General features: G+C 45.4%; 2 protein-coding genes across 7 annotated transcripts in view; one reads left to right on the forward strand and one right to left on the reverse strand.

The window, feature by feature from the left end:
- The window catches only part of LOC125740089 (polymeric immunoglobulin receptor-like), a 179,026-nt gene extending 159,750 nt beyond the window's left edge, over nucleotides 1-19,276 (reverse strand). Inside the window, exons 1-4 of one of the 3 annotated variants that reach the window (XM_049010826.1) lie at nucleotides 19,118-19,276; nucleotides 13,699-13,828; nucleotides 13,088-13,180; nucleotides 9,498-9,800 (exon numbers count right to left, since the gene is read on the reverse strand). In XM_049010826.1, the coding sequence (XP_048866783.1) occupies nucleotides 9,498-9,800; nucleotides 13,088-13,180; nucleotides 13,699-13,744 (442 nt within the window). In that variant the 5' untranslated portion in view covers nucleotides 13,745-13,828; nucleotides 19,118-19,276. Of the gene's footprint in view, nucleotides 1-9,497; nucleotides 9,801-12,705; nucleotides 12,733-13,087; nucleotides 13,181-13,698; nucleotides 13,829-19,117 lie in introns of those variants that run through there. The other 2 variants (XM_049010830.1, XM_049010829.1) reach the window with 2 other exon arrangements.
- LOC125740088 (CMRF35-like molecule 1) overlaps nucleotides 1-24,757 on the forward strand; it is a 152,238-nt gene that overhangs the window by 19,916 nt on the left and 107,565 nt on the right. The window lies entirely within an intron of this gene.

The raw sequence follows: 24,757 nt of genomic DNA on the forward strand, positions 1-24,757 counted from the left end.
GTGTTCTCGACGTTCAATCCTATGTTGGGCAAACAAAATACATGTAGCTTACTGTAAAATGAAACATGAATACATACCAAAACGGTTGATATAGTACATGCAGTAAGCTATGGATTTTCTGTTGACAGAAGATAAGTTTCTCACCTGTGCTCTTGACGAAATGTCCGAACTATTGATGCCACTGTGTTCCTGCTTAGGTTAGGCTGTACTCTCAGTCCAGCCTCCCTCAGTGTTAGTCCGTGGTTTATTACATGGTCCACAATTGTAGCACGAATTTCGTTACACAGATTTGGTCGTCTTCTTCTTTGTGCATGTCCTACCCCTCCTCTAGGTCTTCCTCTCCCTCTTCCTCTTCCCCTACCTTGGCCTCTTCCTCCACCTTGTTCTCTCCAGATTCCCCCTCTCATCTGTACTCTTCCTCTTCTTCCGACACTGTCCATTTTTGTTGAAGACAGGTGAACTTGCTGGTTGCCTTTTTATAGTGCTTAAACACCTGATTGGTGTGTCTACAATTAAGCAAACAAGTGTTTGCACACCTGATGACTGTGTTGAACCAATTGGTTGGACGGTGCGGTTATTAGACAGTCAGTGCTTTGGTATTGCAAGGAAGTGACTTCATGATAGATTTTTGTGTGTAATGTATGTTAAGTGTGTTTAGTGTTTTGCAAATCACTGTGTGTTATGTTTTGCAAAAAGTGTGAAGTTGAAAATGTGCTTACAGTTGTGCAAATCTAGGCTGGTGTTTTGCTCCTTGAGTATAAGGATTTGTTAATCGTGAGAAAGTTTTAATTTTAGTGTCTAAGCAATTGAAAAAAACTGTATTGCATTATTGGCAATCACCATGTTCACTATATGGGTCTCTTGCCCTGGAGTGAACATTCTGCCTCTGCCCCCAACATCTGGACGTCTAGCAATTCTGTAAAGTAACAATTTCAGTATTTTTGCATGTATGGTACTGTTGTGTTTCTCATTAGAGTATGGCAGTGCTACAAAGTACTTACCGATTCTCATTTCGAAATGTCCTAATGATGCTTGCCACAGTGTAGCGGCTCAATTTAGGCTGAACCCGTTGGCCAGCTTCCCTCAGGTTCATCCCATGGTTGATGACATGGTCCACTATTGTAGCTCTGATGTCATCAGTTATTCTATTTCTTACTCTTCTTACCCTTCCTCTTTCCCCTCCTCGTCCTCTTCTTGCTCCTCCTTGTCCTCTTCCTCTAACTTCCTCTAACCCTCTCGCTTCTTCACCTCCACGTCCTCTTCCTCCAACTTTTTCACCTCCACGTCCTCTCCCTCGGCCTCCTCGGCCTCCTCGGATTCTCACTCTTCTCACTCTTACTGCTCCTTCCATTGTACTCCACATAGACAGCTTACCTGTGGTTTATTTATAGTGCTTAGGCTGATTGCAAAGTGAACTAATTATCTAAAACAGTTTTCACATGTGAAAGTGTGCCAGACAGTTGGAAAAATAGTGTTAATGATAGCCATACATGTGTATAATTTTGCTAGGAGTGTGTTGGAAATTTGGTAATTGAGTGTAAGCAGTGAGTTGTGTTTAAAGTTCTGCAAAAAGAGTGTTGTGCAGTGAATTGTGCCTACAGTTTTGCAAAGTGTGTGCTACAAAATTGCAAACTGAGTGCAAAGCAGTGCTTGTGCTTTTAGTTTTGCAAACTCAGTGAGTGGTTTTGCTATAAGTATTAATAGTTTTAGAAATTGTGCTATAACAATCACAGTTAGGGTTTAAGCCATCAGAAAAACTGTAATGTGCTTATTCATTCAATCCAGAATCATCCGTCCATCCATCTTCCAAACCGCTTATCCTACTGGGTCGCGGGGGGTCCGGAGCCTATCCCAGAAGCAATGGGCACGAGGCAGGGAACAACCCAGGATTGGGGCCCAGCCCATCACAGGGCACATTCACACACCAGTCACTCACACATGCACTTGTCATGCCCGGCTCGTCCGCTCCTCGTGTGTGCCACGCCCCCTGATTACCCACGTGTGCTTCCCTGATCGTCTCCTGCTGTGTCCGATTACTTTGATTAGTCCTGTCCAATTTTAAGTCCTGGTCTTACCTGTTTCCCTTGTCTGTCATTGATTTTGCTGTGCGTCAATGTTCTGTCCTGCCCTATTCCCCAATTAAACCCTAGTTTTCCCCCGATTGCGCTTGCCTTGCCTGTTTCCTGCCTGCCGACCTGCCAGTGCGCATTACCCGCGCCATGGATCGTGACAGCACTCCTACGGGCAATTTAGCAAGTTCAATCAGCCTCAGCATGTGTTTGGACTGTGGGAGGAAACCGGAGTACCCGGAGGAAATTCGGAATCAAAACAACTTTATTGATCCCCGGAATAAAATTATTTTGTTGCAGTTGGTCAACCACCAGTTAAGGGAGAAAAGGGGAGAGCAAAGTAAAATCACAATAACAATAAGCCAATGACTGTAGCCAATGTGCAGTAGTGTAGCTAAAAATCATTTTAAACTGTACAGGCATGTGCTTGATTATACACCATAATACACACAGTGCAGAGTATATTATACACTCAGAAGTGCAAATGGAGAATTATATATAGGTTGTGCAAAAAAGGATCAACTAAGACTGTACAATGCATATTATTCGCTGTATTGTACAATATGGAAGTGGTATTGGATACACATGATGGGAACAGAAACTGCACATGGTATATTTCAGTGTTCAGCAGAAAGGAGATCAGCTGCATAGTCCGACAGCCACTGGGAGGAAGGACCTCTGGTGGCGTTCAGCAGTGCATAGAGCAAAGGAGAGAGTACCGCCCCCCCCGTGGAGGTCCTGTTTGCTCACCAGCGTGTCCCACACACTGCCCTGTGGGCGTACTGAGCGTACTGAGGACGTCCGTATAGGTATCCCATAATCCAAGCCACCAGAGGAGCGTCTACCTGCATCACTGTTATCTTCCTCCCCCAGAGGACAGGCTGGATGGTACTGAAAGTACTTGATACGTCCAAATACATGACTCTGACCGCGTCCCCAGGCAGATCCAGGAGGGTGTCGGCACAATGAAGCAGGTAGATTATGGTGTCCTCTATGCCCACCTCTGGTTGGTAGGCAAACTGCAAAGGCTTCATTCCTGTTTTTAGGAGTAAAGAGATTTTTCAAAATATTTATGGGCTTTTGAGAAGCATGATTGTCCAAAGTCATTTGTTTGTTAAAGTAGTTCCTTTAAATTCCCTATCCACTGTAATTCTCTCTATTCCCACTTCGGGAGACATAAGAGAGCATTATCACCAATGCAGTAAGAGGGTTATTATTAAATCAGGTAAAGAAATTTACTGTGGAATTTACTGATCCGGGTTTTCAACTTCACTTACTGACATTTAGTGGGTGTTAAACCAGAAACTAAAAGATTACACAGGGATATTTCCATTTGATGTGGGCCAATAGGTATCTGATATCATTCTCTTGACTTCTGACACGTCCCCTTTCCCCATATCTGGGCTGCTGATAGGTAGATGGTGTATTTCTAATGCACTGTGAGGTTTTTTTGTATTACATCACACTCTTCTTTTTTCCCTTTGTCCTGTCCGGCAGCTTTAGCCGGCAGAATCATGGTCTGAATGCACTGCTGTGCCAAACATGTTTGCTTTACCATGAGGGGCGCTATAAACTCTGAATAGACTCCTCATGTTGATCGATTTCTTTTTATTTTATTTCATTTTTAACACATGTAAAATATTGCAGTGGCTGAGCTGGACAAAGAGGAGGGACAGATTAGGTTGGGAAAAAAAAGAAGGAAAAAGAAAAAAAAAGAAAAAAGGAGTAAGTGAGAAACATACTGATGGTATGAAATATGAATTTATCCAGAAACGAATAAATTCAGGAACTAACAAAATTAAAGAGTGAAGAAAGTAACACAATTATACAAGCATATAAAATCTAAATGTGTGCTTGGATGGGTGCGTGCAAGTATATTTAGATGTGTGCTCAATTGTGTAGGTGAAATGCAGGCTAGTGTGCTTGTGTTGTGTTCGTGTGTTGCGTGTGTGTTGTGTGCATGCATTTTCAACATGGAATGTACTAAATAGTAAGGGTGGGAGGCTGCAACCACACCCAAGAGACCAACCGCACGCAAGACGTAGCATCAAGCCCCGGACCCAGGCCCCCACCATCCACACAGACACCCCGCAAACACACCTTACAGCCATGCACATACACCATACACGCATCCCCACAATATACACAGACACCCACACACAGAGACAAAAAGACATAGGCCCATCCACTCCGGACTGCCCTCCGACGTGCGGCAGAATGGATTACATCACACTCTGAGAGGGTCGCTGATTGGTGGGATCTGAGAAGGAGGAGTGACCTGCAAACCACAAACCATTTACTTTAAGGTTGATAAATTCTTAAATTTTAATTAAAACTTCAGAACAATGCAAGATGTAAACTAAACCATCAATTTCTCATTTATTAAATCAAAACAATGACCAGCATACAATAAATATCAATTTAAGAATTAATAAGCAATGAAATAAGACTTAACTTTGCTTTCCAATATTAAACCAACCCAATCCAATAATAATGTCATACTAAACTCTGACCAGCAGGTGGCAGCAAAGCATGTGTGAGAAGAGGCTATCAGCGGTAAAAAGCATTGGCTGTACAGGTTCCCAGCAGACAATCCTACACTGCGTGAGAGAGGCTACACTGCAGTTAGCATAACCGTTTATTTTACTTTTTTATTTTACTCTTCTGTCTCCTTCTGCTCCAGAATGGTCAGCCCCTTCCCAGCTTCCTCTGACACAGAGAGATTGATGCACAAATAAATGGCTACAGCATAGACTGAAACACTCCTGATATATAAAAAGGCATTTCATACAAACACAGCATAACCTTGCTGATACAGCCTTGAAGATTGTTCATTTATTTACAGTCATGTACATTAGTGCATTAATAAGCTTGTATATTTATTCAGACCCATGGTTTGTATTGGACCCTCCCTCTGCTTCTCTCTGATTGGATCCCCTCTTTCTAAAGATGCTCCAGTGCAGCTGAATGGCGATGATGGTGCAGATCAGATAAAACACACCAGTCCCAGCTTTCAGTACAGCATCCAGAACCTGCTCCCACCTGTCAGACATATAATACATCAGTGTGTCTGTCAGTCACACGTATCACATTCAAACCTGAAGAACAAGGCAGTGAATCTACTCTGACAGAATTATAACCATCAACAGCAGCACCAATAAGCCCAGTCCTACATACAGAGCTAGCTGGACCAAAGAGCTGAATAAGAGGGTGGATGTGAACAGTAAAGTCTTACATGATTCACAGCAACACGGTACAGTTACATCTGTACTATTAGACAGGCGGCATGTGAAGAACAGGAGACAGTAACAAAGAGCATGAAAATAGCTGGAGAATTTAACTGCCAGTTTTATTAAGATTATTAGCAGAGATTCACGTAAACTGGTGTGCAAGTACAGATTCACCGTATAAAGCAATACGTGCAGCACTTATCTTATGAAAGAGACGCAGATGCCCATTTATTTACAAAATACTGTAAATCACCATGCATGTGAGTACTTCTGCACCAGTGCACATGTATCCCTGTTTATTAGATTACATGTTATACTGTTTCGTAAAATCAATCCATCCATCCATCCATCCATCCATCCATCCATCCATCCATCCATCCATCCATCCATCCATCCATCCATCCATCTTCCAAACAGGCCTGCAGTCTGTCCCCAGCAGCACAGAGCACAAGGCAGCGGCTCACCCTGGATAGGATGCTGTCTCAGGGATATAATAATTAAGAAAAATAAAATAGACACAATATTCTTATTTTCATAAAACTAACATGCATTTCCCATTACTGTATGATCAGTCAGACGCTGTAGCATGATGAGCTGAATACTAACCTCTGCCACTTATCATTCGCTCCAGTGGGGGTCGATCCAGGAGCAGGCAGCTTGATGGTCTCTGAGACAGAAACAAAAACTGGAGTGAGGACTGTGGTTTCTGATTAGAGGGAAAAGGAAAAGCTCTGTTCTGTTAGGCAGGAAAGACTCATAAGGAAAAGGTCATGTATAAAACGGCACAAGTAATATAGTAATAACTCAGTAAGTACTGAAGCGCAAATCTTGAACAAATATTGTGGCTATTTGTGATGAAAGATACATAACGATTAAATAATTCATTAAGCCCTGGGTCACAGCGGACGTCCACAGCAGGCGAAAAGCAGGGGGCGTGGCCTTCAGGTCTGGCGACCCTGTGGGCCTAAGGGCAGCTAGAGCCGCTCTGTCACGGATCATCAGAGCCGCAAGGAGGACTTACGGACAAAAATATCCATGGCCTTTTCCACACCACCAGGGACACACAACATATGTGAAATTTCCCCCTGGGATTCAAAGTTAAAGTCAAATTTATTTACAAAGCGCTCACCAAACTGCTGTATAATCCTACTATGTATAAAATCAATGACAATTAAACATTAATATCTATTACAAAATATGAATAAAAATACATGCACTGTATATAGAAATGTCATTTACTACTGAAACACAAATCATGAACAAATCAAGAATATCCTGGACGGGATGCCAGTCAGTCACAGGGCACATAGACACACACTCTCTAGTAGAGACACCAATCAGCCTGACCGCATGTCTTTGGACTGTGGGAGGAAACCCACACAGCACAAGGAGAACATGCAAACTCCACACAGACAGAGCAGAAGCCAGATTCAAACCCCTAAGCATGAAGGTGTATAGCAACAGCACCACCTACTGGGCCACCATACCACCTGCAAATCAACTATAATACCAATGAATAACCATATTCAGCAACAGTTTTTCAAGAGTTAAAAGAATTTCCTTATGATTAATCAAGATATTTCATTCCTTTTAGCTCTGTTGTAACTTCAGCTGAGGGGACATCATTCTGGAGGTGGGCTGCACAACCATTGACGGGGCTTACAAAGCAAAGTCCAGCCCCCACCTCGGCCCCTCAGATCAAAGAGCCTCCATGCTCCTACCAGTCTGCACACCATTACTGAAACGGTCCAAAGTCACTATCAAGCAGGTCAGAGTTTGGCCAGAAGGAGCCACTTCTGTACTTCAGGACTGTCTTAGTCACATCGACTGGAACGCCTTTAGCGAAGCCAATCAGAAGCACTGGGCCACAGCGGACATCCACAGCAGGCGAAAAGCAGAGGACGTGGCCTTCAGTGCAGGTGACCCTGTGGCCCTAAGGGCAGCTAGAGCTGCTCTGTCATGGGGTATCAGAGCTGCAATAAGGGCTAATGCACAAAAAAAAATCCATGGGCTTTTCCAAACACCAGGGACACACGACGTATGTGGCAATTTCCCTCGGGGATTAAAAAAAATTATCTTAATCTTAATCTTCTACCAGCCCTCACAGATTACAACACCCCCTCACATACCATGGATTGTGACACCTCCCTCCCAGACAGGCTTAACTACCTCTTTGCCTGGTTTGATGTGACACACAACAAAGCTGAGAAGAGCCCCCCTCCCAGCAATGAACAGACGCCCCACCCATCCACAGTGGAAATGAGGAACACTCTGTGTAACAAGAACCCATGTAAGACTGCTGGTCCTGACAATATCCCAGGTCGGGTTCTTAGGGACTGTGCCCCTGAGCTAACAGATGGCATGACAGACGTCTTTAACACCTCACTCAGACAAGCATGTATCCCCAACTGCCTATAAACTGCCACAGTCATACGGTGCCTAAGAAGACAGCTGCTCCAGTGCTTAATGATTATCCACCCATAGCTCTCACTCCATCATAATGAAGTGCATTGAGCTGCTGGTCATGTGACACTTCAAAGCAAACCTCCCTGTCTCCCTTCATCCACACCAGTTTGCATACCGTCCAACCAGCCTGCAGAGGGCGCCATAACCCCAGCCCTTCATATCCCTGGAGAATAAGGACTGCTATGTAAGGTTACCGTCACTATAATGCCACAACTAACCCGAACTCTGCTCATCTTGGGCTGAAAATGTGACTTTGCCACCAGACCCTGTACTTTCTGAGAGAGACCACAGTCTGTCAGGGCAGGAAACATCACTTCTGCCCCCGTCAGTCTGAGCACAGGAACTCCCCCAGGCCGCTGCCTCCGCCCCCTACTATTCACACTGCTGACATCCGCCTGCTCCGCCAAGACCACCTCTAACCACATCATAAAGTATGCAGACGACAGCATCATGACGGGCCTCATGGGGGGGAGACGAGTCTGCGTACAGACAGGGGGGAGAGAGCTGCTGGAGTGGTGCAAGGCCCACAGTCTGCTGCTAAACATCAACAGGACCGAGGAAGTGACTGTGGGCTTCAGGAGGAACTGGGGGCAGCGTAACCCCCTACAGGAAATTTACTTCTGACTTCAGGCCTCTTTATGTTTCAGCTGTCAGATTGTCAGTCTTTAAATGTCTTTCATATTAATATTCTATTCATCACATTACTGCACTATGACCAACAAGGTGATAATTTCATACTGCAGGAGATGATAAAGATACTTTTACGTCACTTTATTCACCCTGGTGCTTGTTAGTAATACCCTGTTAACCCTCCTGCCCCCCACAGATTTTCCCACAAAAAGCAGAGACCCTGTGGGTGAATCTTTTGGGGTCATTTAGCATGAATCTGTTTATACTGAAGCATAAATGATTCACAGATAGATTTTAATTAGTTACTTACCATCAGTGCTGGTTGTGGTTGTAGTTCTCTGACTGACAGTAATATGAACTGGGATCTGCTGGTTTCTGTCATCACACCAGTACCAGCCAGTGTCCTTCCTCTCCAGTCCCCTCATTGTCACACTGAAGACTCTATTCACTCTGTCATCCCTGATCAGGACCGGCCTCCCATCCAAACTCACAGATCTCTCTGATACACAGAAGCCCCCAAACTTACACCACAGCCTCTGACCATAATCGTATGTATAGCGACACTGAACAGTGACACTGTCTCCTTCCACACCCGTCACCTCCTGTTTGTCCACTGACAGCCCTGGGGAACCTAAACACACGGAATAGGAAGAAACATTGTGATATTTACACAGTTCAGAATAAAATATACTTTGCATAAACCATGAGCCAGTTACATGTTTATATTAATGTTACCATACTTTTTATAAACATCTAAAACTAAACAAGAGGACAGAGAGCTGGGGGCCAGATATCGAAACCATAAGCCTGGAGGTGTGAGGCCCCCACGCTGCCCCCAGTCTCTACCAGCTAGAGGTTAATTAGCTGCTGTGGAGTGAAAGACAACAAATTTTAATTGATGCTGTTACTTTTTTAAGTTTTTAATTATGCTAGTGAACAAAAGTAAAATTGGAATCCAGTCTATAAAGTTTTAAAATAAAATAAAATGTTTCCAAAGTATTTTCATTCTTTCTCTGTTTGTGTTCTTTTTTTATGACTGAATTACATGCATGTTACATACTGTGCATCTCATTGGCTGCAGGCTGCAGTACAGACATCTTACCCTCAGTGACTGACAGGTAAACCCGTGTTCCCACAGCTGAACCTCTGCTGATCTCCACACTGCACCAGTAGTAGCCGGAGTCCCCAGTTGTCAGATTGTTCATGGTCACAATGAAGACTTGCTGATCAGGATCATCTCTGACTGACACTTTACCCTCCTGTGGAGAGTCAGTGTATACTATGGGAGTACATGAATTGCTAGAATACTCTCTGCACCAGTATTTCACATGAGATTTATATCTGTCACCATAGAAGCATGGGATGGTGACAGATCCTCCTCTCTGTACAGTCAGTGTGGACACACCTGCAGGGACAGTATGAAAATTACCCAGCTGATTAACTCTCACTCTCTCTTACACCATTTATACACATATTAATGCAGATTCAGTACCAGTCAGCTGTAGGTATTTCATTTTGTATAATATAAACATTTGCTTGTTTCTATTGAATATTGTATTTACTACTTACTTACTGTCCATCCATCCATCCATCCATCCATCCATCCATCCATCCATCATCCACACCCATCCTATGCAGGGTTGCGGGGGTCTATAGCCAATCCCAGAAGTTGCAGATGCAAGGTAGGAGATAACCAGGACAGGGCGCCAACTCATTGCAGGGCACACTCACACAGCGTTTGCAATTCAATGTCACCTCAGCATGTTTTTGTCATAATTAGATTTGCCTTTGCTGGTTTAGACTTGTTCATATTTATGCTTTTCCATGAATTTCACATTCATTTAAAACTAAACAAAAGGACATTTCTTAACATATTACTTATCATATAAAACCTTGATCCTCGTGTGTAATTAGCTTACGTAAATCTCCCACCGTGTGTGCACCTTAGGGTTCGGCGTCTGACAACCTTGTGTTTCTACTCTATGTAATTGGTTTGGTGCTCATTGGGTGAATGTTGTAATCCATTTAAGGACTGCAAATAAGGACTTCTTCCCACCAGCAAGAAAGTCTCCTTGTCTCTCTCTGCTCTCGAGATGCTTCAGTCCGCTCAGCCCCACAATACTATCACAAACCCACTACTCGGCCATTAACACAGTATGTACTGCATGTCTGCACGAGAGCAGTAGGCATGCAGTAGGCATGCAGTATGTACTATATGTCTGCATGAGAGCAGTAGGAATGCAGTATGTACTGTATGTCTGCATGAGCGCAGTAGACATGCAGTATGTACTGTATGTCTGCATGAGAGCAATAGGCATGCAGTATGTACTGTATGTGTACATTAGAGCAGTAGGCATGCAGTATGTATTGCATGTCTGCATGAGAGCAGTAGGGAGCAGTAGGCATGCAGTATGTACTGTATGTCTGCATGAGAGCAGTAGGAATGCAGTATGTACTGTATGTCTGCATGAGCGCAGTAGACATGCAGTATGTACTGTATGTTTGCATGAGAGCAATAGGGAGCAGTAGGAATGCAGTATGTACTGTATGTCTGCATGAGAGCAGTAGGCATGCAGTATGTACTGTATGTCTGCATTAGAGCAGTAGGCATCCAGTATGTGCTGCATGTCTGCATGAGAGCAGTAGGGAGCAGTAGGCATGCAGTATGTACTGTATGTCTGCATTAGAGCAGTAGGCATGCAGTTATGTACTGTATGTCTGCATTAGAGCAGTAGGCATCCAGTATGTGCTGCATGTCTGCATGAGAGCAGTAGGCATGCAGTATGTACTGCATGTCTGCATGAGAGCAGTAGGCATGCAGTTATGTACTGTATGTCTGCATTAGAGCAGTAGGCATCCAGTATGTGCTGCATGTCTGCATGAGAGCAGTAGGCATGCAGTATGTACTGTATGTCTGCATGAGAGCAGTAGGGAGCAGTAGGCATGCATTATGTACTGTATGTCTGCATGAGAGCAGTAGGCATGCAGTTATGTACTGTATGTCTGCATTAGAGCAGTAGGCATCCAGTATGTGCTGCATGTCTGCATGAGAGCAGTAGGGAGCAGTAGGCATGCAGTATGTACTGTATGTCTGCATGAGAGCAGTAGGCATGCAGTTATGTACTGTATGTCTGCATTAGAGCAGTAGGCATCCAGTATGTGCTGCATGTCTGCATGAGAGCAGTAGGCATGCAGTATGTACTGCATGTCTGCATGAGAGCAGTAGGCATGCAGTTATGTACTGTATGTCTGCATTAGAGCAGTAGGCATCCAGTATGTGCTGCATGTCTGCATGAGAGCAGTAGGCATGCAGTATGTACTGTATGTCTGCATTAGAGCAGTAGGCATCCAGTATGTGCTGCATGTCTGCATGAGAGCAGTAGGCATGCAGTATGTACTGCATGTCTGCATGAGAGCAGTAGGCATGCATTCAGACACACTGTGATCACCATCCTGCATATTAAATGATGCAGTTGTGTACCAATGATATTTTAAGACCCCCTCAAATCAAAAACTGTTAAAATCTATCAATGAAAAAATATTCATATACATATTCGAGTCAACTTATGCAACTGGGTATTGTTTTTTACTTAAATCTGTACAGAAATTGCTGAGTAAATGACGTTCTTTGTCTCTGGTCGCCGCTCCAGTAGCCTTGTGGGATACTGTAGCGTCCATCGGGATACTGAGGATTCGAACATAATGCTCACGTCATTATATTCACACTACACTCAGAAAAAAAGGAAAAAATTGCTATGTAATATATACCAAAAAAGGGTTATAATTTACATCTTTGTTTGTCAATGGGGCTGTACCCTCATCCCCAAGGTACAAACAACATTAATGTATACTCAATGGTACAAAAATGATCCTCTGAGGCCATTTCTGTACCTTAACAGGTACAGTTAGCATGACCCTGGAGGATACAGCACCAGTGACATGAAAGGAGCAAATTTTTACCCTTTTCTGGTGCATATTTCCCCTATTACATAGCAAACAAATATGCGATTTCGGACCCTTAGTCCTTGTATGCTGTTTGCCCTCCTGTGTTAAACGCTGGAGGCTCCTTGCTCTCTGAATAATGATCTTAGGCCCAGTCTGCTCTGTCAGTGAACCCGGTGGTTTATGTGAGTTTGTCTTTAGTTTCCTGTTCAGGGTTCGCTGGATTGCTTCTGCTTTATTTAATTAAACTTCTACATTCTCACTCGCATCCTGCCTCTTGTGGGATTCCTCCTCACTGCGTCCTTCTGAATCATGTCAGACATATATGCATGAAAATGCTGTGATCAGATGTTTTTCAGGCATCTTACCATCAGTGACTGACAGTTCAACCCAAGTTCCAGATTCTGAACGTCCATCGATTATCACACCACATGAGTAATGTCAGGAGGAACCCCACGACGACATGGGGAGAACATGCAAACTCCACACACATGTGACCCAGGTGGTGACCCAGGTCCCAGAGGTGTGAGGCAACAGTGCTAACCACTGCACCCCTCCAGCCCCTCCAGCAAATCAAATAAGGCATATTGTTTGATTTCACAACACCATGTTAGCATCAGATAAAGCACCGGAAATGTTTGAGTGCTACAAACACTGCAGGCACTTCCAATAATTTACATACATCTGACATGGGGGGGGGGGGGGGGGGGGAGGGTAGAAACCACAGCAGCAAAGAGGTGCTTCACTTACAGCCCTGGGTTAGCCTCTCTCCACTGCTGGCCGGCATACCTCTTGCTGCCCCCCCCAAAGCCAGACAGAGGTGGAGCCTGGTCTCAGGTCCACCTGTCCATCACAGACAGACGTACTGTCATTGGAGCTTCTGTAGCTGGTCACACCCAAAGCGACTCCCATAGTGAAACACGGGGCAAAGTTAGAAAAAGGACCAACTGTACTGCTGAAACGACCCCAGGAAGATCAATCATCAGCCTCTCAGAAAAGCAAAGGGTACAAGAGACAGGGGCAGCTTATCTGCACTGACAGTCTTTGTACTGCTTGGACACCAAAGGAGAGACGTTGCAGTATCATACTGTATATTTGGACATTATACTTATAATGTCAAAATCCTGATTCATGCTAGTTTGCTCATGTCTTAAATAGTAGAATTCAGGATAAATATTACACGTACTAATAAATACAAATAATGCAAAATAAGTACATCAAGTGATGACATTGACTTGCTCAAATACTTTTGTTTCAAAAAATGTATAAAATGTTTTGTTATAATCACCTGCAAGAATCCAAATAGTATTTGCAATTTGTTTGCAGGTAAAATACTTCATACCATAATGAGCGACACTCACCTGTGAGCCCAGCAATAAGAAGAAACAGGAGCATCAGAGGATCCATACGTCTGTGCGTCACTGAGCTCAGATCTGTGGAGACTGACTCTCACTGCCTCATCCTCTGTAACCTTCACTGTCATGGTCGTTTCTATTGTTACACACAGAGGCAGAGTGAAGGGGGAGTGGACACTTTAAACAGGAAGTGACAAAACCACAAGGCTGAATGTTTAGCACTTTAGCAAGTCATTATTATTAGTCTGTACAGAATAAAATAAACTATCAAAGCACAGGCACTGGAAGCATTAATGAATGAAAAAAATCAGTATGAATAAAGATGCATGAATTACAACTAACGTGTATTTTTATTGTGTCGTTGCTTATATGAAATGAATATTACATGGATCTCTCTGTTGCCTCAGAGATTTGTCTCATCATAGCTATTTATCATTAGTATAGTTATGTATTTCCAAATGCAGGAAGCACACAGTGTAAAGTGAGGTAAACCTTCAACAGCTTATCAGTCCATTGCAGGGCACTAGAAGGTGTAGAAATGCCATGTGAACAGAGGAAGCCTGCAAACTGCATACAGACACAGTCATGGTCACATTCAAAGCCAACAGTCAGGAGTGCTGAGGTGGCAGGTACATGCATTCAGAGGGACATTAACATGGTCCCTGGGCTTCAGCCTGGGTAAGTCTGTGCATTACAGCCCCTGTATGCATCATACCACATTACCATGGTCAGAAGCCCCTGGGCTTCAGCCTGGGTAAGCCTGCGCATTACAGCCCCTGTATGTGTTATACCACATTAACATGGTCAGAGGCCCCTGGGCTTCAGCCTGGGTAAACCCGTGCATTAGAGCCCCTGTATGCGTTATACCACATTAACATGGTCAGAGGCCCCTAGGCTTCAGCCTGGGTCAGCCTGTGCATTACAGGCCCTGTATGCGTTATACCACATTAACAAGGTCAGAAGCCCCTGCACTTCTGCCTGGGTAAGCCTGTGCATTACAGCCCCTGTATGAGTTATACCACTTGCCTCTCCCTCCCACTTATGCTGCCATAGCCATGTGTGCCGGAGCTTACATATTACACTCACCTAACTGTTTGCACTGCCTCTAGTCCCCCCTACTTTGGCTAATGCAGTTTTTTTTTATCCCTCTTACTCATCCTGTGCTGTGTTGCTGGAGACCCAAAATAAGCACGATATCTTGTCCACCCTGCTGCCTGTGACGTCTCTCTTGCACGCCCTGCTGCCTGTGACGTCTCTCCTGCATGCCCTGCTGCCTGACATCTGTCCTGCCTGCCCTGCTGCCTGTGACGTCTTTCCTGCCTGTCCTGCTGCCTGTGACATCTCTTTCCCTCCCTGCTCCCCGTGACGTCTCTCCTGCATGCCCTGCTGCCTGACATCTGTCCTGCCTTCCCTGCTGCCTGTGACGTCTCTCCTGCCCGCCCTGCTGCCTGTGACATCTCTCTTGCCCGCTCTGCTGTCTGTGACGTCTCTTCTACCTTCCCTGCTGCCTGTGACGTCTCTCCTGCCTGTCCTGCTGCCTGTGACGTCTCTCCTGCCCGCCCTGCTGCCTGTGACATCTCTCTTGCCCGCTCTGCTGTCTGTGACGTCTCTTCTGCCTTCCCTGCTGCCTGTGACGTCTCTCCTGCCTGTCCTGCTGCCTGTGACGTCTCTCTTGCCCGCCCTGCTGTCTGTGACGTCTCTTCTGCCTTCCCTGCTGCCTGTAACGTCTCTCCTGCCTGTCCTGCTGCCTGTGACGTCTCTCCTGCCCGCCCTGCTGCCTGTGACATCTCTCTTGCCCGCCCTGCTGTCTGTGGCGTCTCTTCTGCCTTCCCTGCTGCCTGTGACGTCTCTCCTGTCTGCCCTGCTGCCTGTAACGTCTCTCCTGTGCGCCCTGCTGCCTGTGACGTCTCTCCTGCATGCCCTGCTGCCTGTGATGTCTCTCCTATCTGCCCTGCTGCCTGTGACGTCTCTCCTGCATGCCCTGCTGCCTGTGACGTCTCTCCTGCCCGTCCTGCTGCCTGTGACGTCTCTCCTGCCTGTCCTGCTGCCTGTGACATCTCTCCTGCCTTCCCTGCTGCCTGTGACGTGTCTCCTGCCTTCCCTGCTGCCTGTGACATCTCTCCTGCCTTCCCTGCTGCCTGTGACGTGTCTCCTGCCTTCCCTGCTGCCTGTGACGTCTCTCCTGTCTGCCCTGCTGCCTGGAACGTCTCTCCTGTCCGCCCTGCTGCCTGTGACGTCTCTCCTGCATGCCCTGCTGCCTGTGATGTCTCTCCTATCTGCCCTGCTGCCTGTGACGTCTCTCCTGCATGCCCTGCTGCCTGTGACGTCTCTCCTGCCCGTCCTGCTGCCTGTGACGTCTCTCCTGCCTGTCCTGCTGCCTGTGACATCTCTCCTGCCTTCCCTGCTGCCTGTGACGTGTCTCCTGCCTTCCCTGCTGCCTGTGACATCTCTCCTGCCTTCCCTGCTGCCTGTGACGTGTCTCCTGCCTTCCCTGCTGCCTGTGACATCTTTCCTGCCTTCCCTGCTGCCTTTGACATCTCTCCTGCTCGCCCTGCTCCCTGTGATGTCTCTATTGCCTGCCTTGCTGCTGTACCACTGTTCATCCTGCCGTCAGAAGCTGCCCTCTAGATTTTGTTCATTTGACTTCCTCTGCTAGCCCCTGGAGGATGGGCTCCCCCTTTGAGTCTGGTTCCACTCAAGGTCTCTTCCTACTAGGGAGAATTTCTTTGCCACTGTTACCTCTGGTTTGTTCAGCGGGGGCTTTGGTCAGGGACAATGTAAAGCGGTTGAAGACAATGTAATGTTGTAAAACGTAATTGATATAGAAATAAAATGTAATTGAATTGAAATAATGATAAAGTAAAGACACAGAGGGACTTTGGGAAAAAGCAGCAGGAGACGTGGGCGTCTGACAGTCAGGCCTCAGGATCCATCACTGCTTACAGTGGAGGATTAGCTCCTCTTACACTGCATGTGCAGCCAAAGTGGAAAAATACAAAGACAAGAAAGTCTTCAGCTTGCTTGGTTTCCGGTGTCATTCATGTGACATTCATGTGAGATATTTTTATAGTACTTGGAATTTCATCATTTTAGCAACATAATTTCATAGTAAAATAAGTGACAGTTGGTCTTCACAAAGAATCGTTGTAGCTTTAATTTAAGTCAATTTTATTAAAGAACTGTGTAACATCCTCGTTTTTCTCATGCATACGAGTAGAAAGCAGCTAAATCATTAGCATGATGCAGAAGTTATTCTCAGAAAAGGCACTTATTCTGAAAAGCAGAAATGTCGTCAAACAGGATGTGAGGGTGAGACTCTGCAGAAACACTGTGCTGTATACAGAGGGTCTCTAGATCCCTTAGATGTCTGACTGCACCTTGTAGTGCTGGTCCCAACGCCATGTTCCTCTCCAGCACTAAGTCTAGGGCCTCATAGAGAGTGTGTGGACGCGCTGGTCTGCCAGTATGCACACCCTGATGAAATAGCTTGTCCTGCACAAACAGTGGCACGTGTGTATAAATAAATACCGCAAAGATTCACTGCAAGTCTTTGTCGGCTAAAGCCTACTTCGTACTTTACGCTTCCCGCGTATGCTGTTGTGTGCTTCCGGTCTGGGGACAGTCGCTGTTCATACTGTGGATACGGATATTTGCGGTTTGCACATGCGTACTGCAGTGATATACCACAAGACCAACAGAGGGCGGATGTTTCCTAGGTCTGAATGAAGCTTACGCAAAAGCAGGATGAGATAAGGATAACCGCAAGTTTCAAGTCTTCTCGGTTTTATAAAACAACAAAAACAAAACTTTATAGCCCTCTCGCTCGGGGCAAGCAAATATCGTCCACTAATCACCCGCTTCCCTGGGTTAACTACGCGTGGAAAGCCTCCCAGTCTGATTTACTGGAGTACTTTGGCATTTTGATGCCTGCTAATTTATGTGCCTCATGGGCGCGGCCATCTTGGTTTACGTTTGGCAACGGGCGCGGCCATCTTGGTTTACGTTTGGCATGGGGCGCGGCCATCTTTGTTTACGTTCGGCAATGGCAACGCCAACGCGGCTGCTTCTTCGCCTGCCCAGATAGTTGTACTGCGGCAGCGCAGGCATCCGTAATCATTCCCCTCCACCTTAATACAGACCGCAGGATCCATTTTCATACGACGGCGAAATCACAGCTACTGTTAGGAAGACCAATGTGCTACGGCTAGTCGCCCCCATCGGCAATCTGTATCAATTACGCATCACAGTATCACCAGAGCCGACAGAACAGCTATCAGACAGTGGTAAAACCTGGAGAGTCACAGAGGGTTCTGTCATTCACCACAGTAGCATTTAAACTGGATATACATACACCGTACTACGCCACGGCACCCTGCGTTATATACTAAGCCGGTGTGGTGAGTGTGTGTATCCTAGCGGATAAAAAGTACCTTGGTTTCTTACACGCAACACTTCCATGCAGTAAATACCAACCTAACCATCTGTATCCCACAATGAAAACGCACACAGATACACGTTCGGCACATCTCTATTTGTAATTATCCGCTGTAGCTTGTGAAAGGGCTTGAATAGAGTGTCGCTGCGCGATCGGTACGGAGGTTCAGCAGGACCAAACTGCGCAGGGGACATTGGATTGGGTTTTCATGACATAATATACATAAGCTGATGAATCTTGAACTGTGATCCCCATCGAATATCGTTCACTTTTTCATTGTGGAGCCTGCTCCTGTGCTTACAGACCTGACAAGCAGCTATGTAACATGGAGGTTTGTGTATCAACCTCAATAAAATGTGGGGCACAGACATTACTGTTACTGGGAGACACTGTTCTTTCGGTCTGTTACCTAATAATCCAGTGTCTGCCATTTTACTGGCCAAAAATAAAACAAAATTCACAGCCGCATGGAGCCTTTGTCACAGCAGGGGGCGTTAACCAATCCAACTTGAGCGATGTACTTCACCAAAACATTCCCTGCCACAGCAGAGGAGAGAAAACTCTGCATCCCATCTACAGTAAAATTGCAGATGCTTACTAAGCTATCACCTTCCACCGCATGGGACAGTCTGACCAGTTCTCACTGTTTCTACTGCCCAGGTATCTAACCATCATCAAACATGAGGAACCAGCAGTTGCTAAATTGCTAAAATCTGCCCAGCAGGTGCTGATTCTATTCTGCAGCTCCGGTTTGGACACACAGATTGGAGAGCATTTACCGCAGAGGACACCCATAAAGACATTCATTTATTCATGTCCACCGCACTGGATTAAATACAACAGCAGTGCTGAAAATATCACCACATAAGTACATTTCCAAATTAAAAGCCTGGAGAAATGCCATGTGATCAGAGGAAGCCTGCAAGCAGGAAAGAGACACAGTCATTCAAAGCCAATACTGCTGAGGTGCTGGATGTATGAGTCACATACCTTCTGAACATTTTCTTCTTTAAGTTGAGATGCAGCATTCAGATCCCGTGAAGCACCGACCTTCAGCACATCCAGGGGAGGGGCGTCACAACTGCAAAGCACAGTTATAAACGTAACTAAAGCAACTAAAGCAAACTTCACGGACACTCTGAGACATGATGCATGTGGCAGGATGTTTTAGGATAGTAGGGGGATATAGGGCTTTCGAAGGAACAAATGCGTTGACCCCTTTCAGAAATATTTAATTATAAGCGATACAAAATTATGAAATATCGTGAGCATTGGTAAGTAGTCCCATTAATGTTTAAAATGCATCAGCAGCTGAAAAGCGATTCACACTCGGACGTGTATCATCACCCACCTTCACACATGGACCGGGGAGCCCCTTTCAGTCCTGGCAGGAGACCAACACGTGAGTCCCGAGAAGGTGCCGGGTGATGCGGGCTCTATCACACGGCTGATCTCCGGTCAGTGCTGAGCTCTCCCCCTTCCATTATACTAAATTTAGAAAGCGGCTGGATGCGTGTGGGCAGGGAAGGGGCTGACCAGGCTCACCCCTCCCCTCAGGCAATGTGCTCTCATTCTCAATCCAATCCAATTCTCATCTAAGTGGAGTGAAACGGCTTGCAGCTACAGAGCATAAATAAGTAACACTTTTTCTTTTAATTTCTAGAAAAACAGGTAAGCGCCCTTGGGTAAGACTTTCCCTGGGTGACGCTCTCTCTTCTTCCCCAAAACCAAGATAAGTGTCCTACGACGAGATAAGCGTTCCACAAAACAAGTTATTTGTCATAAACAAGTTATATAAGTGATCTTAGAAAGACCATGTTGTGCTGCTCAACCTTGGCACGATGATATAGGTGAATCATGGACGTATTGGAGGACGCATTAGAATCTCAGGGTGGTTAGTCCATACACGAACAGATCCTCAATCACCTCATATGTATGTCTGCTAGGTGAAGTTGGAGTTACTCCTAACCGTGCATAGTGGAGTTGAACAATCACAACTTCCCAGAATATTACAGTAACAGGAGAACAGTAAACAACTCTTATTCATTCTATGTTATGTGGGCGACATAATACTCCGCGAGTTCGTCTTAATACACAGGACATTCAAGCCATTGCAGAATAGAAACCCACAAATGCAGCTCCCTCCACCAGCAATGCTGACAAGCTTAAGCACCTCTATGCTGAGTTTGATATGGACAATAAAGAAACTGCCACAAAATCCATGCCCCCTGATGACCAGCCCCTTATAATTCCACCACCGTTGTGGGGTCCGTACTACAAAGAGTCAACGCAAGGTAAGCTGCAAAGTGCAAACAATTTTACGACCTACCCTACATAGTGCACTACGTTTACTTTGTTTGTACCATGAGTTCTGTCTTTGCACCTTATCTGTTTGGCACTATATGTCGGTCATTCCTGTTATTCAGTGATCTTTCTGTCCCCATGGTTTTCTTATATTTTCTCTAACGGTTATGCTAACTGCAGTGAGGCCTGCTCAGTCTGTACAGTCATACCATGAGAGTCAGTTAAAGAAGGAGGTTTATCTGAAGTGTTTGATTGTCTGCTGGGAACCTGTACAGCCGGTGCTTTGTACTGCTGATGGCCTCTTCTTCACACGTGCTTTGCTGCCACCTGCTGGTCAAAGTTTAAAATTGGTTTATTCATTAGTGAAAGTAAAAGTCTAATTGCATTGCTTATTGATTCTTAAATATATATTTAATGTATATTCGTCATTATTTTGATTTAATACTTTTTCTGATTTAATTAATATTTTTAAAATATTTCAAAATTAAATGTAAATGGTTGTGGTTTTCAGATCACAGCTCCCCCTCAGAGCCCACCAATCAGTGACCATCTTGTAGTGTGATGAAAGACATGAAATCAGTACCGCCCACTTTTTTCTCAGCCTGTAACGTCTCTCCTGCATGCCCTGTTGCTGTACCACAGTTCCTCCTGTCATCAGAAGCAGCACCAGCACCTGCCTGCCATCACTTGCCCACTTTGAAACTCAAATCTTAAAATACAGACAGTGTGAATTGGGACCTTGCCATTTTGCTCATATCACGTCCTGTGCCGGCACTTGGAGGATGGGCTTCCCCTTTGAGTCTGGTTCCTCCCAAGGTTTCTTCCTTCTAGGGAGTTTTTCCTTGCCACTGGCTTGATCTCTGGGGGCTTTGGGCAGGGATAAGGTAAAGTGCTTTGAGACAATATAATGTTGTGAAAATGCGTGGCAGAAGTAATATTGAATTGAATTGAAATGAATCACACCAGCTTGTCTCGGCTGACAGCAGCTCTTATCTGATAAGGGGTAAGGGGAGAAAGATATCACATACCTTCTGGTCAACATCAGAAGAAATTGCTTAATTTGACTACAGGGACAGTACATAAGTACATAGCAAAGGGAGTAACTCCCAGCACAGAAACCACTCTTCTCTCATCTGCCTAAAACACCTCATTGGAATTCCAGCCCTTATTTTCACAACACGATGAGGTCTCTTCATAACACAATGCTTATTGGCTGCCTTCCTTCAAGGATCCGTCTGCAGACTACAAGACAGGGGAATGCAGGGTAAGCCGACCAATCAAACCACACTGGACTCATTGGGGGTGGGATTAGACAGAGAGTGAATAGAGATGTGCATTAATGAGAAAAGATATGTGTTTTTGGAACACTGAAGCAAGCAACCTCTATTCTAGTAGAGTCTAAAAATAAACTTATAAACTGCATAATAATGCCCTTTTAAGCAACAGTAGGTTGTTGTCCATGGTGCTGAAAACCTGGATTGGCAAATTTTACATAAAATTTCTTTACCTAATTTAACTATAACTCTCTTATTTTGTTTGCAATGATGCTGTATGAAGTCTACATAGGTGGGTATAGAAAGGATTACAGTGGGTAATGGGTGATGTGACTCTCCCTGCCAGCCCCTGGAGGATGGGCTCCCCCTTTGAGTCTGGTCCCTCCCAAGGTTTCTTCCTTCTTGGGAGTTTTTCCTTGCCACTGTCGACTATGGCTTACTCACTGGGGGCTTTGGGTGGGGATGCTGTAAAGCGCTTTGAGACAATGTAATGTTGTGATAATGCACTATACAAAAATACTTTTGTTTGTATTTAGGTGAACCTTAATGAAATTTGACATCCAAAAGGGTTTGGACACTCAGTTCAACTTTGGACAACAAATCTTCCCAGAAGTTTCTCTCTGTCTCTCTTGCCAGTTATTTTCTGTTTCACCTGAATCAAGGAGGAATCAAATGCACAAGCACACTGTAGGATATATAAGATGCAAACCCATTAAAAAGCTGTTTGTTTAAACATTATAAAACAGATTTACATACATTAATTAAGTAGTTTGAAACTTCATTTAGAAAAAGCAGGCGATGACCAACCCAACCAGTAGTTCCATCTCTGATTTTTCAGAATCCCTTGTCCCTTGGATAAAGTCACGATTTAACTAATTTTCAGCTCTGTCTTCCACTTCACCAGTTAGATGATCATTGTGGAGGGAAATGCAGTGAAGCCATGAAACATGCTAGATTTAAACTTTTCAAGTGTTTCACTGAGGCTCATCGCCAAAGGTGTATAAAATCGAGCATGCATGGGGATCTTTTCGAACGTCGGACTGGCAATCCAGTGAAGCACCTCATCAACGAGATCGAGGTAACGCTCCTCGGTCACAAAGGGTTGCTTTGTTCATGAGATCCGTCATTCTGTCACGTCCAGGGGTAGATGAGCAGGTGGGAAGCAGGGAAAGGATGAGGCAGGATAGGAGGGTTTATTCGGACGCACCGGGCAGACAGCGACGAACATCAATGACGGGTCTGGGGAATACAGACTCAGACGCGGACAAAATACACAGACTGATAGAAAACAGCTCGGCACAATCAGGGAAGCACACGTGGATGATCAGGGGGCGTGGCACACACGAGGATCGGACGCGCAAGTCATGACAAAATCTACATATTATTTCATTATAAACCTAAAATTCACTATATCAACAGCACTGGGGTAGTTTGGAAACCCTACAAACTATTTACAAGGTTATAAAACTGTTACATACATGTAAATGTGTGTGCAGACTTGTCTCAAATTGAAAATTGGCAGCCAGCTAACCAAAGTTGACAACCCTGCTACAGGCCTCTCTGTTCAGTTTTCGCTGAATGCTAAGGCTTCCCAGGCAAGCTACTGACCCTCCAAATTTCACAGACCTCTCGGCCACCCAGTAACCTGTAACTTTAGTGCTGAAAGCTCGACAGTGAGTGTATCATGTGAGGCAGCTGTGGAAATACAGACTCTCCTCTGTGCTGCAAAAAGCCTTCTACAGCGGCAATGTGGGATCTGTGCTCTCCGGGAGCATAACTGCTCGGTACGGCAGCTCCAGCTTTGAGGGCTGCCGAGTCCCGCAGAGGGTGATACGATGCGCCAAGAGAATCACCAGTGGTGGGTTGCACCAGCTTAGCGTACGTTTTATCGTAAAGTCTGGTGTAAAGTAAACCTTAAGTCTTACATTGAAACCAGCTAGTTTGAAACTAGCGCCGCACTCTAGAACTTAAACTTTTGTCTTTGGTGCAAATTTGGGCCAGATTTGGTAATCTGATTGGGCTAGATTTTGGTATTATTGAATGTAAAACTGGCCCAGATATGGCCCTTACCTGTTTCAAATCGGGTAAGCGGATTTGGACAAGTATTGATCCATTGTGCAAAAACACACCGGGCTAGATGCAGTTAATGGGCCAGGTCCAGTCATCTTGAGATGTGACATGGCATTAGCATTGCAGGAGCAATCTCTGAAAAATGGCAACTGAAGCAGAGGTCATATGTGATTTGTTAATCATATCATGTAGTTGTAGAAGTTTCCAAAAATCTTTTTTTTTTGGCTGCATGTACATGTTGAGGCTGAGGGGGAGGGGGTGGATGGGTGGGTATGAAATTGAAGATCCTCAGTGAGAAGGTAAGGGGGTCAAGATCAGCTTCAAGGGTTGAGACTAGACCTGGTTGTCTTTCACTCTGCAGTGGGTTTGGAGCGCTAGTTAACCTCTAGCTGGTAGAGACTGGGGGCAGCGTGGGGGCCTCACACCCCCAAGCTTGTGATTTCGATATCCGGCCCAGCTCTCGGTGGGCAGTTTGCATGGTCTCCCTGTATCCACGCTGGATTCCTCTCAGTTCTCTGGTTTCCTCCCGCAGTCCAAAGACACGTGGTTCAGGTGAATTGGTGACTCTAAAAGTGCCCATAGTGACTGTGTGTGAGGGTTTGCCATGTGACAGACTGGCATCCTGTCCTGGGTGTTCCCCTGTCTTTGTGACAAACTGGCATCCTGTCCTGGGTGTTCCCCTGTCTTTGTGACAAACTGGCATCCTGTCCTGGGTGTTCCCCTGCCTTTATGACAGACTGGTGTCCTGTCCTGGGTATTCCCCTGCCTTTGTGACAGACTGGTGTCTTGTCCTGGGTGTTCCCCTCCCTTTGTGACAGGCTGGCATCCTATCCTGGGTGTTCCCCTGTCTTTGTGACAAACTGGCATCCTGTCCTGGGTGTTCCCCTGCCTTTGTGACAGACTGGCATCCTGTCCTGGGTGTTCCCCTGCCTTGTGCCCTGTGCTGCCTTAGATCAGCTCCACATTGATGGCTGAACAAAAA

This window comes from Brienomyrus brachyistius, chromosome 4 (assembly GCF_023856365.1).
Source record: "Brienomyrus brachyistius isolate T26 chromosome 4, BBRACH_0.4, whole genome shotgun sequence".
NCBI lineage: Eukaryota > Metazoa > Chordata > Actinopteri > Osteoglossiformes > Mormyridae > Brienomyrus > Brienomyrus brachyistius.